The sequence below is a fragment of the Pan paniscus genome, chromosome 6 (assembly GCF_029289425.2).
Source record: "Pan paniscus chromosome 6, NHGRI_mPanPan1-v2.0_pri, whole genome shotgun sequence".
In the NCBI taxonomy this organism is placed as follows: Eukaryota; Metazoa; Chordata; class Mammalia; order Primates; family Hominidae; genus Pan; species Pan paniscus.
The window spans coordinates 32,564,452-32,582,354 of NC_073255.2; the positions used below are offsets into that span (position 1 = coordinate 32,564,452).

The 17,903-nt window shown below is 38.7% G+C and overlaps 1 protein-coding gene across 14 annotated transcripts in view; it reads left to right on the forward strand.

Moving 5' to 3' along the window:
* The first annotated feature begins 1,994 nt into the window (after positions 1–1,994).
* Positions 1,995–17,903, forward strand: part of TAX1BP1 (Tax1 binding protein 1) — a 97,874-nt gene continuing 81,965 nt past the window's right edge. For 7 of the 14 annotated variants that reach the window (XM_008960017.5, XM_063605661.1, XM_055115807.2 and 4 more), the window contains exons 1-2: positions 2,011–2,148; positions 10,063–10,231. In XM_008960017.5, the coding sequence (XP_008958265.2) occupies positions 10,070–10,231 (162 nt within the window). In that variant the 5' untranslated portion in view covers positions 2,011–2,148; positions 10,063–10,069. Of the gene's footprint in view, positions 2,149–10,062; positions 10,232–17,903 lie in introns of all 14 variants that reach the window. The other 7 variants (XM_008960016.5, XM_008960019.5, XM_003807894.6 and 4 more) reach the window with 2 other exon arrangements.

Here is a 17,903-nt window from a genome sequence, read left to right on the forward strand (position 1 = left end):
GCAGATCACCTGAGGTCAGGAGTTGGAGACCAGCCTGGCCAACATGGAGAAACCCCGTCTCTACTAAAGATATAAAAATTAGCCCAGTGTGGTGGTGTGCGCCTGTAATCCTAGCCACTGGGGAGGCTGAGGCAGGAGAATTGCTTGAATCTGGGAGGTGGAGGTTGCAGTGACCCGAGATCATGCCACTGCACTACACCCTAGGTGACAGAGCGAGACTCTGTCTCAAAAAACAAACAAACAAACAAAAAACCCAAACCCTACTCCCCCAAAACCCAGAAATTCAATTAAATACTAAGAGGGTATCTATTTATCTTGGTGGGAAAAACTTGGTCTAAAAATTAAAGGATCATTATTAAAATTAATGAAGCAAGCTAAAATTCCAGAACAAATACCTTCCTGGGGAAAATAAGGTCTAAAAATTCAAGAAATAATTAAAAATAACAAAGTAAAAATACCTGTGAAAATGTCCTTTGAGACCAGCCTGACCAACACGGCGAAACCTCCTCTCTACTAAAAATACAAAAATTAGCCAGGCGTGGTGGCTGGCTCCTGTAATCCCAGCTACTTGGGAGGCTGAGGCAGGAGAATTGCTTGAACCCGGGAGGCGGAGGTTGCAGTGAGCCGAGATCGCGCCACTGTACTGCAGCCTGAGCAACAAGAGCGAAACTCCGTCCCTCTCAGGGCAAAAAAAAAGTCTTTCAATTATGGTTTTTATTAAGCATACTGTTTTTCTGATTTCATTAACTGAAAATTAGTGGTAATTAAAAATGTATTACATATAAATAGGAATGTGATTTAAACATACAAAGAGTGACATCTCTGACAAATTGTGCTTATAAAATTCACTGCTATGTTTACATTTCTTAAGGGACACAGTTATTTCTACTACCAGAAGGTTGCTACCAGTAACGCAAGTGATAACTTATGTTGATTATTCACACCGTTTTCTTCATCCATAAAATAAGGAGACTGGGACTAAATGACCTATTAAGGTTCTTCTGAAATTCTATGATCAAGTATAATACCCAGCACAAGACCAAGTTCAAAAATGTCAATACACAGGAAACAAATCAGTCTGTAAATATTGAGAACCTATGTTATCAAAGCTAATGTCTTCTGAAATAACTGGAAGTAAAGATGAAAGTATATGAAAGATAATTTTGAATGTTCTGTATTTAGAATGTGCTTCAACATTTAATGCGATCTAATTTACATATCCTTTCTGGTGCCATTGCAAGGTTTATCAGGGTTTTATGGCAACAGAAGACTATGATGAATTCGAATGGGACACATTTGCTTCTGTGGAGTTACGATTCAAACTGAATGTCCAACATAGCAAGGCAACATATACAACAAGCAAAAGTGATTTTAGAAATAACAGAACGCGGGAGAAAATTCACACACGGAAAGTGATACGGATAACAAAAGCAGGTAACTCACAGAAATGCGGCTAGAAAAGAGGCCTCTGCTGGAGCGAGAGCAAATAGAATCAGAGGGCATTAGAACTGAAAAGCTCCTAGGAGCTTTCAGTGAACAAAACTTCATAGCCAAAAAAGCACAGGACTGGGCCAGGAGTTCAGAGACAGTCTTGGTGCTCAGGGGTTTGCAGCCCTAGCCGTGTGGTCACTCCCTTGCTTCTCTGGCTATTTCCTTATCTATAAAATGAGTGGGCTAGTTTAGGCCGACTGAGACGCAGACAGGGATACGGTACTGTCCATGGACCTCTGAGCTGCCCTTTCCACATCGCTGGTGAGTTACTTAAACCTCCTGTGTGTTTCCCCCTTTCGTATGTCAATAACATAAAATCAGAATGTAAATCCAGACGCATTGTTTTGCTGCGATTAAGTTGAACGAAAATAGCAAGGACGAAGTAAGGAGAGAGCCAGCCTACCCGCGGGATGAGGCGTCCCGCGGCGGAGGGGGCTGGGGGCGTGTCGTCGCGGAGGGGAGCCGCGAACCAGCCAGGAGGCGGAAGAGACCGCCCCGTGGGCGGAAGTGACGCAAGGCCTACTGTCGGCTGGGAGGGGAGGTGTAGCCGGTCTTTGGGGGTAGGCGGTAGTGGCGGAAGAGGTTCGGCGGCTGATGGCGGATCAGGATCGGAAGCCTGCGTAACTTTCTCCCTTGATCCGGGAGTCTTTCCACTGGGTAAGGCGCCTCTCCGGTCCACCCCAGCGCCTTGTGCGGGGCGGCCTCCAGCTGCATCTCTTTTAGGGCTCGTGCTACACCCTTCAGCCCCTGTACCGTAGGGGCCTGGCCGGTCTCGGGAGAGGTCTCTGTGGTGACGAGGCTTTCCTTCCCGAAGACAAACCTTCCTTTCCAGACTGCGATTGTGATGGGGGTGTGGGCGACTCGGATCAGCTGTGGAGTTTTGGAATAGCAACGGGTGGCCGCCCCACGCGGTGGGAGGCCCGCGGGACAGGCCTTCGCGATTTGGGGGAGGCGTGTGGGACGGGGGCCCTTTGGCTGGGGACGAGTGACGCTGGCGACCCCCGAAGGAAAAGCTTCTGGTGTCCAAGGCTAAACTCTGGGGTGACTGTTTTGAGGGCAGTGTGGGTTTTACCGGCGCAGTAAGCTGAGAAAACACGTAGGTCGCGTCCGAGAAGGACGCTCGGGTTTGCCTTTGCGGAGAGAAACTCAGCTGTTTTGGTTTGAGTCGCCGGTGGCGAAGGGGGCGGAGACTCCCTGCGCCGCCTACTTTTGAGGGCCACGGGCGGAGTTGGCGGTTCTGGCTGATGGCCTGCTTCACCAGAAATCCATTCCCCACCCCACCCCGTTCGCAAGGTGTGGACTAGTCCCGACCGACTTGCACTCCTGGCCTAGGGAATCTGTGGCTAGAGTTTAGCGTGCGCGCGCGCGCGTACACCTTATTAGTAAAAAACTGAGCTTAGCGTGCGTCTGTGTGGGTGTGTGTACACACCTTATTGGTAAAAGTTTTGTTAGAAAACACTGGCATTTGACTTTAGACATACACAGTGTTAGATTTCCGGTTTCACACAGTGGTTATGAATTGCTATTATGTTAGGCTTTAGATGGGAAAATAAATCTTGATTTTTCAGCTGTCTGCATTCTGCTAATGTTAAAATTTCTACGAGCTGTGCACGAACAATTAATAGTTACAAGTTTGGTGCTCAATTCCTAAAGGATTTAAAGAGATCATTTGAATAGAAACTAAAAGTGGGTCGATCGTCCTCAAAGTGCTTTTCGGGTTTAGGGAAGGAGCTTAGGACAGCCTTTCTCTTTCGTTCTGTTCAAGGGTAAACTTGAAGGATTGTTTGATGATGCCGACTTCTAATAAGGTTTTATTTATTTATTTTTCAAACTGATTGTTCAACTTCAAAGAACATTGTAGTTTTTGTTTTCTAGTCATCACGTTCTTTTTTTTTTTTTTTTTCCTTGAGATGGAGTCTTGCTCTGTCTCCCAGGCTGGAGTGCAGTGGCGCGATTGCGGCTCATTGCAACCTCCGCCTCCCAGGTTCAAGTGATTCTCCTGCCTCAGCCTCCTGAGTACCTGGGATTACAGGCGTGCGCCACCACACTGAAGGGGTGGGTTGCCCCTCCACACCTGTGGGTGTTTCTCGTTAGGTGGAATGAGAGACTTGGAAAAGAAAAATACACAGAGACAAAGTACAGAGAAAGAAATAAGGGGATCCGGGGAACCAGCGTTCAGCATATGGAGGATCCCGCCAGCCTCTGAGTTCCCTTAGTATTTATTGATCATTTGTGGGTGTTTCTCCGAGACGGGGCTGTGTCAGGGTCACAAGACAATAGTGGGGAGAGGGTCAGCAGACAAACACGTGAACAAAGGTCTTTGCATCGTAGACAAGGTAAAGAATCAAGTGCTGTGCTTTTAGATATGCATACACGTAAACATCTCAATGCTTTACAAAGCAGTATTGCTGCCCGCAGTTCCCTCCTCCAGCCCTAAGGCGGTTTTTCCCTATCTCAGTAGATGGAGCATACAATCGGGTTTTATACCGAGACATTCCATTGCCCAGGGACGGGCAGGAGACAGATGCCTTCCTCTTGTCTCAACTGCAAGAGGCATGCCTTCCTCTTATGCTAATCCTCCTCAGCACAGACCCTTTACGGGTGTCGGGCTGGGGGACGGTCAGGTCTTTCCCTTCCCACGAGGCCATATTTCAGACTATCACATGGGGAGAAACCTTGGACAATACCTGGCTTTCCTAGGCAGAGGTCCCTGCGGCCTTCCGCAGTTTTTGTGTCCCTGGGTACTTGAGATTAGGGAGTGGTGATGACTCTTAAGGAGCATGCTGCCTTCAAGCATCTGTTTAACAAAGCACATCTTGCACAACGCTTAATCCATTTAACCTTGAGTTTGACACAGCACATGTTTCAGAGAGCAGGGGGTTGGTGGTAAGGTCATAGATTAACAGAATCTCAAGGCAGAATAATTTTTCTTAGTACAGAACAAAATGGAGTCTCCTATGTCTACTTCTTTATACACAGACACAATAACAATCTGATCTCTCTTGCTTTTCCCCACACACACCCGGCAAATTTTTGTATTTTTAGTAGAGACGAGGTTTCTCCATGTTGGTCAGGCTAGTGTCGAACTCCTGACCTCTTGATCCGCCCGCCTCGGCCTTCCAAAGTGCTGGGATTACAGGTGTGAGCCACTGCGCCCAGCCCATCACGTTCTTAAATTGTAGACCGCTGTTTATAGTTCTCACTGCAGCCATGTTTGTAGAATTAACCAGCAAATACCTTTTCCATAACAAAAGTAAAATTTTGGAATTCAAAGTTTCAACCTTTTTAATAATGTTAAAATAATCATGAAAGATCCTAATGATGCTCCTTGTATACTTCTTTTGGGGACTTCGTTGTATTCTTTTGGAATGGATATGTTAAATCTGGGCTTTATGCATTTCTGTCTTTTTAAAGCTTATTTTGTCCCAAATAAACCTTTAGAAGAAGATAAAAATGTCCTCTCCCCTAATATGTGTGGGCCAATATCATAGCATTTTAGAAACCAACTTATAAAAATCTAAAAAGTAAATAAAAGTGGTGCGGGTGACACCTGGGCGGAATGTCTTGGCACTCAGGTGTAAAGGATTCTGGAAATAGGGATGTCTGCAAGAGTGCAAATTAATAGACTGGGGCTTTTGCTGTTGCCTCCTAGAAAAATTGCTGATTACATTTTTTGGGAGCAGAGGTCTGTTAAGAGTTGTTAGTCTTTCTTTTTTTGAGCCACAGTGTGAATAATTGGAAACTATTTGAATGCTGGACATTTTTTCCTTTCATATGTTTGTGTGTCCTATCGGATTAAAGTTTGGAGATAATTCTAAAGGTTTTTTAGCTGAAGATGTGAAAAACTTTCAGTAACTCTATCAACCATTACCTGAATTACAACACTTCTAAGGGTACAAAGCGTTCATATTCTAAAATGCAGTGTTTCTGCTACAGTGGGTCATATGTGGAGTGTTACTAATCTGTTTCATTTCTTTATTTGCTTTGGTTTTACTATTACAGAAATTTTCAAACATACACAAAGGAGAATGAACAGTAAAATGAACCGACACTTTACTAATCTTGTTTTATTACCCCCTCTAACATTAATTTTTTCCCCTGGAGTTTTTAAAGCAAATCTTAGACATCAAGACATTTCACTTACAGTTAGTTTAGTATCTTTATTTTTTATTTTTATTTATTTTTTATTTTTGAGACGGAGTCTCGCTGTCACTCAGGCTGGAGTGCAATGGCGCGATCTCAGCTCACTGCAGGCTCCGCCCCCCAGGGTTCACGCCATTCTCCTGCCTCAGCCTCCCGAGTAGCTGGGACTACAGGCGCCTGCCACCTCGCCCGGCTAATTTTTTGTATTTTTAGTAGAGATGGGTTTTCACCGTGTTAGCCAGGATGGTCTCGATCTCCTGACCTCGTGATCCGCCCGCCTCGGCCTCCCAAAGTGCTGGGATTACAGGCGTGAGCCACCGCACCCGGCCTAGTTTAGTATCTTTAACTGATGAAGACTTTAGAAAAACACAGAATCACCATAATTATATTATCACACATAACAAAATTACCTTATTTTTGAATTCTAATTGTTAGGACTGGCAAATTATATTTAGTATTTATCTAAATTAAAAAGCTTAATTTGGCTTCATATGTTTAATGTACAGAAGTTCTTACTATGGTCTATTTTTCAGTAAGTTCACTAAGGCTTACATTTTTGGGCTAAAGTAAAACAAGTATTGGGAACCACTGGAAAAATACTACCACAAAAGTCAAATCTGCTTTGGGCTTGAAAAAGTTACAAGAGGAGTAAGTAAAGATAACATTGAAATGCTTCCCCGCCCCCACCCCATGTTTATTTTAGCTGTATACATAACTGAGTGCCCACTATGTATTATTTATCTTTTTTATAGACATTAATGCATTTGCAAAATAATAAAATTGGAATTTAGACCAAAGACTTTATAATATACAGTTTACAGCATAACACACATAAAGAAATTCTAGAGGCATTGGAACTTGGGGAAGTGTAGTAGGAAACCTGGAAGAGGGCACTGTAGCCAGCATGTATAAGCATTTCTGATTTTGTTTCCCAGCCAAATGTGTCTGGCCCCTTAATTGTTGACTGGACGTTTCGTACTTATCCTTGGCTTGCCTACTTACTATACTCCTGTTTGTAGAGGTGCACTTTAGAGAAGGGGAATCAGAATTTGACATGGTAAAGCTGCTTGCTTCTACTTTCCTTTTTGTGTAGGGAGTGTACTTCTCTCCAACTGAGGGGAGGTTTGTACTTTTTCTCAGGATGTTAGTGAAGCTACACTTCCCAGGCATTACCACAAGGTGATGCAGTGACTTTGCATATTATTTCTCCACTCCCGTGCGACCTTGACATTCTCAGTGAATTCCAACATTTTTATAAGCTTGCCTAAGTCTGTTATCTGTAGGAGGAGTGAACCAGAGGAACTATGTGGGAATTAGAAATTTTATTATTTAAAATGGGTTGATTAATGACATAATTATATTTGATTGCATTCATCCATGTAAACTTTTTAAATGATTAGTAGCTATATTGTAATTTAATAAGAGTAAAAAATGACAAGGTACTGGAATGACTTTTGTAAAATATTTCTATAATTATAGCAATGAAATTTTAAAAAGATTGGAGTGTTGGAGAGAGATTAATGAAGGCCATTAATAGGATAATCACAAATTATTTTACTTTTCAGACTTGTAAACATTGTGAATACTATATTTTAAAGTGAAATACTAGTGTTTTCTATTAGAAAATGTGAAATTCAGGGGAGGGTTTAAAAATGGAATTTCTTGTTAATAGGGCTATTTAAAACAATAGAAATAATACATTTATATATACTTGTAAAAATTCAAACAATAAATTGATGTAAAATTTAAGGTCCGTAAGTCTTCTTTTTACACACATCCCTTATAAGACTATTAACTCTATAGTGTATACTTCTTGAGTTCCTTTTGATGCATTTGTAAACATATACAAATACATATATGTATACCTATGTGCTATTTTGTACCTCAAAAACTTCAGTGAACTAAAAGTATAAGGTTGGATTGTGGATTTTTAAAAAACTGTTATAATTGAGGTTAACAGAAGTTGAAACACTTTTGCCTTGTTTTATTAAAAAAATAGTTACAGCTTTGTTGGTTTAATTTATTTTAGGAAATGATATGTTAAATTTTAAGAAAAAAGTATTATCCTTAATCAGCTTTTGATTAAAAACATGGGACGTTTATTCTAAGCTAGTTTATTTCCTTCTTACTGAATATCTTTCTTAAAGGAAGCGTGACTATTCACTCGCTTCATAGAAAAATATTATTCTCTTAATTCAGTTTTGGTAGTTGTATCTAATAGATGTTGGTTCTGTTGATTTAGCTATAGTTTCTTTTGTTGGTGTCTTATAACCAGTAGTGAGTTTTTTTTTTTCTTTTTTTTTAAAGAACTGGAATTGGTGTTTTTTTTTTTTCCTTTGTGAAGCCAGTGACTTGAAAAGAGATAATCATTAATGACTTCATTAGTATCATGACCTCCCTGGGAGCCCAAATTAGCTCAGACAACTCAAGGAAACAAAATAATAAAACTCTTCAGTTATTTTAGGCAGAGTTCTCCAGTGTTTGTAAATGCTACCTGTTCATTTTTCTGATGGCTTTAGGTTACCAGGTAGAGAGTGTTCATACTTAAGTCTTTCCATGAAATATGGTTGCTGGTAGCAAAGTCCCTTTATTAGTGCAGAGGTAAAGGAGGATTGCTACTGAATATACTCTTTATCTTGGAATGCTTGCAAACCTCAGGTAGGGAGAGGCTGACAGCTAGCCTGATACTCTACAGTGGTTTCCAGGTTCATGATTGACAGTCTCTTTTTGGGATATCCATTATATTCAGTAAAGCAGGACTTTGGCCATAACAGAAGCAGAGGGGACACAAGAAGAAAGTTGATATTTTTTAAAGTGCTTATTATTACAAAACTTTAAAAATTTGCCTTAGCATTTCAAACAGGTCAGCAAAAGAAACAGTTGTAAAAGCACACTGTTTTAGATCTTAGCAATAAGCCTTCTTACTAATGGCTAAAATATGAGTAGAGCCTTACTGCTGTGCTTGCTCTGTAGAAACTTCATTGATTTGTGAAGTAAATTAGATTAATTTGGTTAGCAAAAACCTTGCCCCAGTTTTCCCCATTATTACAGAGATGCCTGTTTTAATGACTCAAGCAAGTGCAGTCAGGACAGTCATAGTTTCTTATGTGTATTGTAGAATTAGTGATTGTACGGAGCCTGTGACAAACTCTACAGATTGCTTTTTTGGGTAAATCCTCATTTGTTTCTGTTTTCTCAAAAGTAGAGCACAAAATAGGGAAAACATTTGGATCTTGCAGTTTTCATAATCTGCTTTCACCATTCATCTGCTATCCAGTGCTTGGTGTTTACTAAGCCAGTGAGCGTTCATGAATCTCTAAGAGATTTTCAACAGTGTGTATTTTATTAACACTACACTTTTATTTTTATTTTTAAATATAAGTTTATTTTAATCAGTAAACATGTGGAAAGGGTACGTGAATACTAGAAGTTGAGGTAGGATCATTGATTGGACCTATGATGAAATGATAGGTTTGTTATAGGTGGAGAAGAACAAATAGGCTGAGCCATTTCAAGTAGACCAGCTAAGGTTTTACATGGTTTGAGAGATTTGAACAAGCTTGTATCAGAAGCCCAAGAAGACAGGCTGGGTCTGGGATCTGTGGAAATGAGTGAGAGGTAGAAGTTGTTGGATAGTGGTTCTCTTTTCTGGTTGCATACAGGATTGAGATTACTTGGGGCGATGTAGGGGCAGGGCTATGTATATTCGTATACACACCCACAGACACACATGCACACACTCCCAGGCCCCAATCCCAGAAAGTTGTTGTCATCTATTTTTTTTTTTTAAAGGCCCCTAATGATTCTAATGTGTAACCAGGGTTGAGAAATGCTGGTCCAGGGGATTAGAAGGGCAGGAATGTAGGCACAGAGATGTTAGCGTCAGGTTTAGTTATAGGACCCCAAAACCTAGGGAGAGGGGAAGAGATGAATGGGATGGGTTAGGTTAGGGAGGAGAATGACGAAGCTCAAGGGTTCTACATAGGAAGGAAAAGTTAATTGACCCATAGCCAGTAAAATACTGACTTTTAACTGTTCTTGTTTCTGTTTCTTAGTGTTTGTTACTAGGAGCCAGCAGGTTTATATTGGCAGCGTGTGCACGAAAACACCTCTGGTTCATTTGCTTTTGATTTAAATAGAAGCAGAGGGCTAGGCTTTCCAGGAGAGTTAATTTTTGGTTTTGGTTTTTTAACTTTTAAATGCCCATATAACTTTCTGAGCCAAATGGGTTTTAGTTATTTTTCCAGTTTGTCTGTATTTTTATATTTAATCATATTTTTAAGAAGTTCCAGTATTTACAAAGTATATATTTTCTTAATTATGACATGCAAATATTCATGAAACTTATATTAAATATTATGTATTTTCTGAAGGCATAAGTTTATTCTTAGTTGGTATAATTTAACTTGTATGAATTACTTGTTTCAGATTCACAATGACATCCTTTCAAGAAGTCCCATTGCAGACTTCCAACTTTGCCCATGTCATCTTTCAAAATGTGGCCAAGAGTTACCTTCCTAATGCACACCTGGAATGTCATTACACCTTAACTCCATATATTCATCCACATCCAAAAGATTGGGTTGGTATATTCAAGGTAAGAAAGCTTTCTGAATATGTTCTCCGTGTAAACACTTAAAATTTTCTTTTAAAACAGATTGGTAAGTAGCTTTTACTTGCCTTGTCTTAACTCTGCATTAAGACTCATTTTTTTAAACATCACCATGAAATATTTAACAGTGGGGAGTAGATAAAATGGATGTTGGGAACTCCATTTCACCAGATTTTCCTCTCCCTGATCAGAAAGTTTACCTTCACTTAAGGACTTGTGAAAATTTTTTCAGAATCTTCTTTTCCTATTTTCTCCATTCATTACCTGCAAAAAAAAAAAGATCTTTTTTTTTGGGTTCTTATATTATTTACCATTTTTTCCAGTCATTTGAAATTAATTTTATACAGCTTGACAGCCATGTTATCCCTTCTACTGTGCTGCGTGGCTTAAATATTGCTCAGATTGTATTACACGGTTTTAAGAGTATTCTGTTTGTATTACACAGTTTTAAAGTATTCTGTTTAACATGACTGAATAGTAAACTCTTTGATGGCAGGAGTTCCAGTTCTTATATTTTACCAGTGATTTTGTATAATACTTTTTTGAAAATAAAGGTCATCATTACAGTGGTACACCTCACTGTGCAGGACTTTTTCTGGCAATTTTAACTCTTCAAAATGTAGTGGAAAACCAAAACATAAGAATGTCCTCTGAGCAGTCAAAATAATGTCACGAATGTCCAAACAGTAAAACACATTCACTTTTCTCCTGTGTTATTCTGTAGTCTTCCTCAGAATCAGTTTGTTTTATTTTAGTTAAGACTTTTATGGGCTTGAAATTTTGATTGTCTAATCTGTATAAAGTTAAACAACAAGGAAGAAAGAAATGAATAGCTGCTAGAAATTAGGCACATTGAAAGTGTCTAGAAGTAAAAGTCCAGCCTGACGGGAAGGCAGAAAACATTTGGACAAAACAAAGTTTTGGCATTTAATGACTTAGTTCCTTTCTTTGAATTCCTCATTTCTTGATGTTTCTGAATACAACACAATAGTTATTTACTGTTTACTTTTTGTGTCAGTTTTTTAGGCTTGTCAAATCCCAAAATGGAGAAACATTCATTGTAACAATTTTATGAAATCAGGAGTAGTTTTAAAATTTTATTTCTTATTTTTTGAGACAGGGTCTTATTCTATCACTCAGGCTGGAGTGCAGTGGTGGGATAGTGGCTTACTGCAACCTGACCTCCTGGGCTCAAGTGATCCTTTCCCCGCAGTCTTCCAAATAGCTGGGATTATAGACACAACACCACACCTGGCTAATTTTTAAATTTTTTGTAGAGACAGGGTCTCACTATGTTGCCTAGGCTGGTTTTAACTTCCTAGGCTTAAGTGATCCTCCTGTCCCAGCCTCCCAAAGTGCTGGGATTACAGGTGTGACCCACCGCACCTGGCCTCAGTAGTAGTTTCGATTTTATGGGAGATACTGGTATCAAGTTAAAGATACTGATTGAGAACTGATGTTTTCTGTAGTAACAGAGCAGAGAGGAAGAAAACAGAAATGTGACTGAGGAAAAAGAAGGGCATTTCCAGCAGGAAAATGGTACAGGTTGAACATCCTAAATCTGAAAAATCTAAAATCTGAAATGCTTTAAAATCCAGAACTTTTTGAATGCTGACATGATGTGCAAAGGAAATGCTTATTGGAACATTTTATGTTTTGGATTTGGGATGCCCAACCAGTAGGTGTAATGCAAATACTCCAAAATCTGACAGATTTAGAAATCCAAAGCACTTCTGGTCTCAAGCATTTCGGATAAGGGATCTTATCTGAATCTGTATAAGCAGAGGCTTAGAGGTAGGAATGTTCATGAGAATGAGTAAGTCAGTTTAACTAGAGCATAAGCTTCAGTTAGGGAAGTTGTGGGAGATGAGATTGGAGATAAGTTTCATTCTGTCTATGGACGACCTTCAGTGTTAGAGAGTTTATGGACTTTTTTCTGAAGGGCAGTGGGAAGTCTTTGTATATGTATAGGTTGTTTGAAAAAGTATGTTTCAGGAAGATGAATTATTACCTTTTTCCTGCAGACTACTTGTTTATTTCTTATATTTTTTCATTTTTTTTAAAGCCAAAAGCCTGTGACTTTCCCTTCAAATCCAAACAATCAGTTCTAACCATTTTACTGCTTACATATTTCTAAATCCTTAATATCACTAGTTCATGCCTTCCATATTTTTTACCAAGACTATTGCAATAGGTCAGCTGTTTTACCCACTTTCATTCTTGTCCTCTAACCTTTGTTTTTTAACTGCTCTATATAAGCTGTAAAATGGAAACCTGAACATGTCTTTCTGTTGTTTGAAACTCTTCATTGGTTCTTCATCATCTGTAGAATAATGCCAAGACCAAATAACCTAGAGCCATACAGGGCTCCTGTATAAGATTTTATTTCCAGCTTCAGTTTTGGTCATTCCTGCTGCTGCCTTTTTGCTTTGGTAATGCTAAACTATACTTCTTTCATTGTGCACTTTAAGGATTGTAAGTTTTCTCTCAGCAAAAAAGAAAAAAAAAATCTTCTGTTTAATACCCTTTCCATCCTTTTTGCCAGCATAAAACTTTAAAACTCAATAGGAAGTTCAGGCATGTAGTAAAAATTTCAGGTAATACAGGAAGGCTCAAGGAAGAAAATAATCATGCTTAACACTTTTACCTACTGTTAACTATTGTTAACATATTGGTATATAGCTACATGTAATAAAATTACAAATAATTATACACATGCATAATGTGTGTATAATAAATATATACACACATACTACTAATGCATCATAGTGTGTGTATATATTCATTGAACCAGTTTCTTACTATTGGAATTTACATTGTTGCTAAATGCTTATCATTAATACTTAATAAAGATCTCTACCTATCTTTATTTTGTCTACTTATTTCATAAGGTAAGTTCTTGGAAGTAGAATCACCATGTTTATGGCATTGTATGTTTTTAAGCACTTTATGTGTACTGCAAATTGCCCTCTAGAGTGATTTTGATAGACACCATATTGACAAGCAGGCAGGAAGAGAGTGCCTGGGTAGCAATTGTAAGGGAGGAGGAATGAAGATGGGAAAGTAGTATGCTTGAGAAAGTGTTAAGGAATTTGATTTGCCTGGGACAGCTATCAATTAAAAATTTATTATTATTATTTTTTTAGAGACTGGGTTTTGCCATGTTGCCCGGGCTGGTCTCGAACTCCTGGGCTCAAGCGATCCACCCGCCTCAGCCTAAATATGTGCTGGGATTGCAGGCGTGAACCACCATGCCCAGCTACAGATACCAGTTTTGGAAGATGAATGGGAAAAGTTAGTTTGGATCATGTTGTAGATTGTTTTAATATTTGAGGGATAGTTTTTAAGTAAGGAGTAATAAAGTTTAGAAGTGAAGCTTAATCTTATAGTGCTGAGTAAGATAAATTGGAATTCGAAAGGAATGGAGGTAAAGAGAACGTTTAGACTATCCTAATTTTCTATGTGAGATAATGAAAGCCTAAAGTGGAGAAGGAAGTAAGTTGTGTGTAATAATCCATAAGTAGAATTCATAGGATATGTCAACAGTCAATTGAATTAGAACTGGCACTCATTCTATGGCATCTCAGTAAGGAGGAGCAAGGTCATATGTTAAAAGTTGGGGAGGGCTTGAGTATAGATAATTGGCCTTGCTACTGTGGAAGAATGTCATAGGGAATCGGAGTGGCTTAACCAGAAGATTACTAAGCAGCAATTTTATGACTTTTTCCAGAGAGATTCAGCATCTGGAGTTGTGTCAAGAGTGCCAGAAGTGGCTGTCATTCAAATTGGGTGTTGGAAAAGGGTGGGAATGGGAAGGGAAGTTAAGAGGACAAAGGATACTATGGTGGTTTTGAGTACATTATTGAAATGATTGACTGATAGTGAAGTCCAGGTTGGGTAGGGAAATGAGTGAAGCCAAACAAGGGATATAGACCGGGTTGGAGGTTTTTGTTCCTTTTAGTTTTTTTACTCCCTCTGAAGTATTGATTGATTAGTTTTAATTATAATGAAAATAAACATTTAATATGTTGGGAATTTTATACATTCACCTCTCATCTGAGCATTATACTCCCTGTTTTACAGATGAGGGAACTGAGGTCCAGAGAATAAAGTGACTTGTTCAAAGTTATCCATTATACATTGGAGCTGAGATTTGAACCTTATGTAAATTGGCATTCAATAATTATTCTCTGGTTGTTTGGTTAAGTGAGAGATCTGATTATTCAAAATTAACAACAGAGTTGCTAATAAGTTCAGCATGGATTTTCTTTAGTGACAGAATTGAAGTAAAATTACAGGGAAAGATTTAGAACTGCACCTGATGCAGGCTGGGCACAGTGGCTCACGCCTGTAATCCCAGCACTTTGGGAGGCTGAAGTGGGCGGATCACTTCAGGTCAGGAGTTTGAGACCAGTCTGGCCAAAATGGCGAAACCCTGTCTCTACTAAAAATATAAAAATTAGCCGGGTGTGGTGGTGCATGCTGGTAGTCCCAGCTACTCAGGAGGCTGAGACATGAGTATCGCTTGAACCCAGGAGGTGGAGGTTGCAGTGAGCAGAGATTGTACCACTGCACTCCAGCCTGGGCGACAGAGCGAGACTCCATCTCAAATAAAAAAATAAAAAGAACTGCACCTGATGCCATATCTTTATTATTAAACCAACATTAATTGCAGTAAAATATTATATGTTACATTATATTTGAGTTTTGTTCCGTTTTGTGTTTATGAATTTGATTTGGTCTTAGTTGTATAAGTACATAAGCATGAGGAATTGGTGTATGTTTAGATTTATGCTTAGTACAAATTAAGTTACCTTACAGTTAAAGACCCCCAGTGGATGCCTGAAATTACAGGTAGTACTGAACTCTATTTACACTGTACTTTTCTGATACAGTCATACCTATGATAAAGTTTAATTTATAAATTAGGCACAGTAAGAGTTAACAACAATAACTAAAAATAGAACAATTGTAACATGAAATTGTTATATTACCTGATACCCAGCCTGCATCATTAGCAACTCTGTTGCTAATTTTGAATAATCAGATCTTTCACTTAACCAAACAGCCGGAGTAAAAGTTATGTGAATGTGGTTTCTCTCACTCTCAAAATATTAAAATATCTTATTGTACTATACTCACTTATTTTGGGGTCTTGGTTGACCTTAGGTAACTAAAACCACACAAAGTGAAACCTTAGATAAAGTATGACTACTGTAGTAATGTTAAAGGTCCATGAGTTTTTGTTTTTTAAACTTTAGAGTCTTAGAATTCTCACATCTCTGAGATACTGTTCTAATTGGAATTCTCACATCTCCGAGATACTTTTCTAGTTGAGGAAACTGGAAGTGCAAAGTGGTCATGTGATATATTCAAAGTCACATTGCTAATGCATAACATGTCCTATACTAGACAAACAAAACCTCCCTGTAAGGTACTGTTTTCACTGCATCCTGCTGTCAAGCACATCAAAAACTAAGTTGCCTGATTAGAAGGTGGATCCAAACAGTGATTTTATGCTTGAATATCCTGTTTCAAGCTTTTGTTTCTTTGTTCCTTGTTTTTCCTTTTCAAATTTTTTTCCTCCTTCTTCTCTTTTCCTGCCTTGGTCTCCCCTTCAGTCCTGTCTCATTCCACTCATTTTCTGTTTTTTAAAAAAGTCCTCTGGTTGTAAAAAAAAATTACAATTATAATATATATAATATATAAATATTTATAATTATACTTATTTATAATTATAAAATTAAAATGTCCTACAGTCCCACTACCCAAGTATATCCCTACCTAATTAATATCAATGGTTAGCACTGTTAATGTTTTAAGTATTTCCTTCCAGCCTTGTTTTATTAATAGAAGGAGACTTTCAGTCTTTTTTGTTTTTTGTTTTCGTTTTTGTTTTTTGATACAGAGTCTCGCTCTATCGCCGAGGCTGGAGTGCAGTGGTGCGATCTTGGCTCACTGCAACCTCCGCCTCCTGGGTTCACGCCATTCTCCTGCCTCAGCCTCCTGAGTAGCTGGGACTACAGGCACCCGCCACCACGCCCGGCTAATTTTTTTTAATTTTTTTTATTTTTAGTAGAGATGGGGTTTCACCGTGTTAGCCAGGATGGTCTCCATCTCCTGACCTCGTGATCCCCCCACCTCAGTCTCCCAAAGTGCTGGGATTACAGGTGTGAACCACCCCACCTGGCCTGTCTTTTTTCTAATGCATATATTTTGAATGTTGCTGGCATATCTCATGCCTTTTTTAATGCCGTGATTTTTTCACTTAATCACTTACAATTAGTTCTGTACCATTTTATCTCATTGAGGAATTTATGCTGTTTATGATATTTCTCTTTTGAATCAATGTTGCATACTCCCTGTGTATATCTGGGCATTTTTGCAGTCATTTTTTTCCTAAAGGAACTTTTCTAGTAACATGATTAGAAGCTACATTGTATACAGAAGAAGGAAAATGAATGCTTCTACCCATTGTACTCCTGCCTTCCCCAGTGATGTCTGTTGTTGTATGTTTCTGGATTAGAAAAATTCATAGGCTCATTTGATACTTTTTTGTGGGCGTTTTTCCTCACTTAATTATATTTCTTGGGAATCCTCCTATATCCATATGTAATCAGCTCATTTATTTTCAGTGCCTTTCCTGCTCCAAGGCTTGTCTCCCTTTATTCATCTCCAAACATCAGTCCCCTCTTCTCTATTTCTTTCTTTCCAAGTGGTGTCTCATATGCTTTCCTCACCCTAATGTTTCTGTCTTTTTCTCAGTGTTTCTCCAGGATTTATTATCTTGATGTTTTTCTAGGTAACTTTGATGTTATTCTGGTCTTCTGTATGTTCTTTCTCAGAATTTCCTTTATGATCAAAACTTATCCAACATGTTTTTCTGAAATGTTAATCCTATTTAAAAGGAACACTTTGTGGCTTTCTCCCTTCTCTGTCACCCTTGTTTAATTTCCATTTTCTCATTTATTTTGCTGTTGCAGTAGTAACAAGAATGATGCCCACTGCTGTTGTAATTCTTCAAACTAAAGTATGTGACATATTCATTGCTTTATTTCTCTCTTAACATACATACAGCCTCCAGTGGTATCTGTGACTACAATTAACTGGTTAACTAGATTCAGGTATATCTCCTAGAAGCAATGTATTTTGGCAGTTTTATATAACTGGTATTTTGTCCCATTGTCCGAAGTGTTGCCATGTTCTCCCTGCCATTTTTCAATGTTTGAAAATTGCTGTTATTAACTTTAAGTGTAATAATTTTCTTTACACTTGGTAATGGTGGACTAAAAGACAAGATTTCTTGCATTTCAGTGTGTCCTGTAGCATTGAGCAGCAAGTTCTAGCCCGGTGACCAGGAAAATAAAACAGAGAATCAACCTTTGGTTTGGACAAATAATGGTTTATTGACCCTTCTAATTAGATTTATTATTATTGCAGTGGACTCCTACATAATTTCCTGATGTTCATCTTTTGTGTTCCTTCCAGTATTGTCCACTCTAGCATACTTTCATGTGGGAGCTTAGATATAAGACAGTTACATCCCAAAGGAGCCCATTCTCTGTATCTTTCCAGGTTGAGAGACTTCTACATTTATTTTTTATGTATGCCCAACATGCCCCTCTCTAAGTAACTTAAGAACTATTGTTTAGTTTTA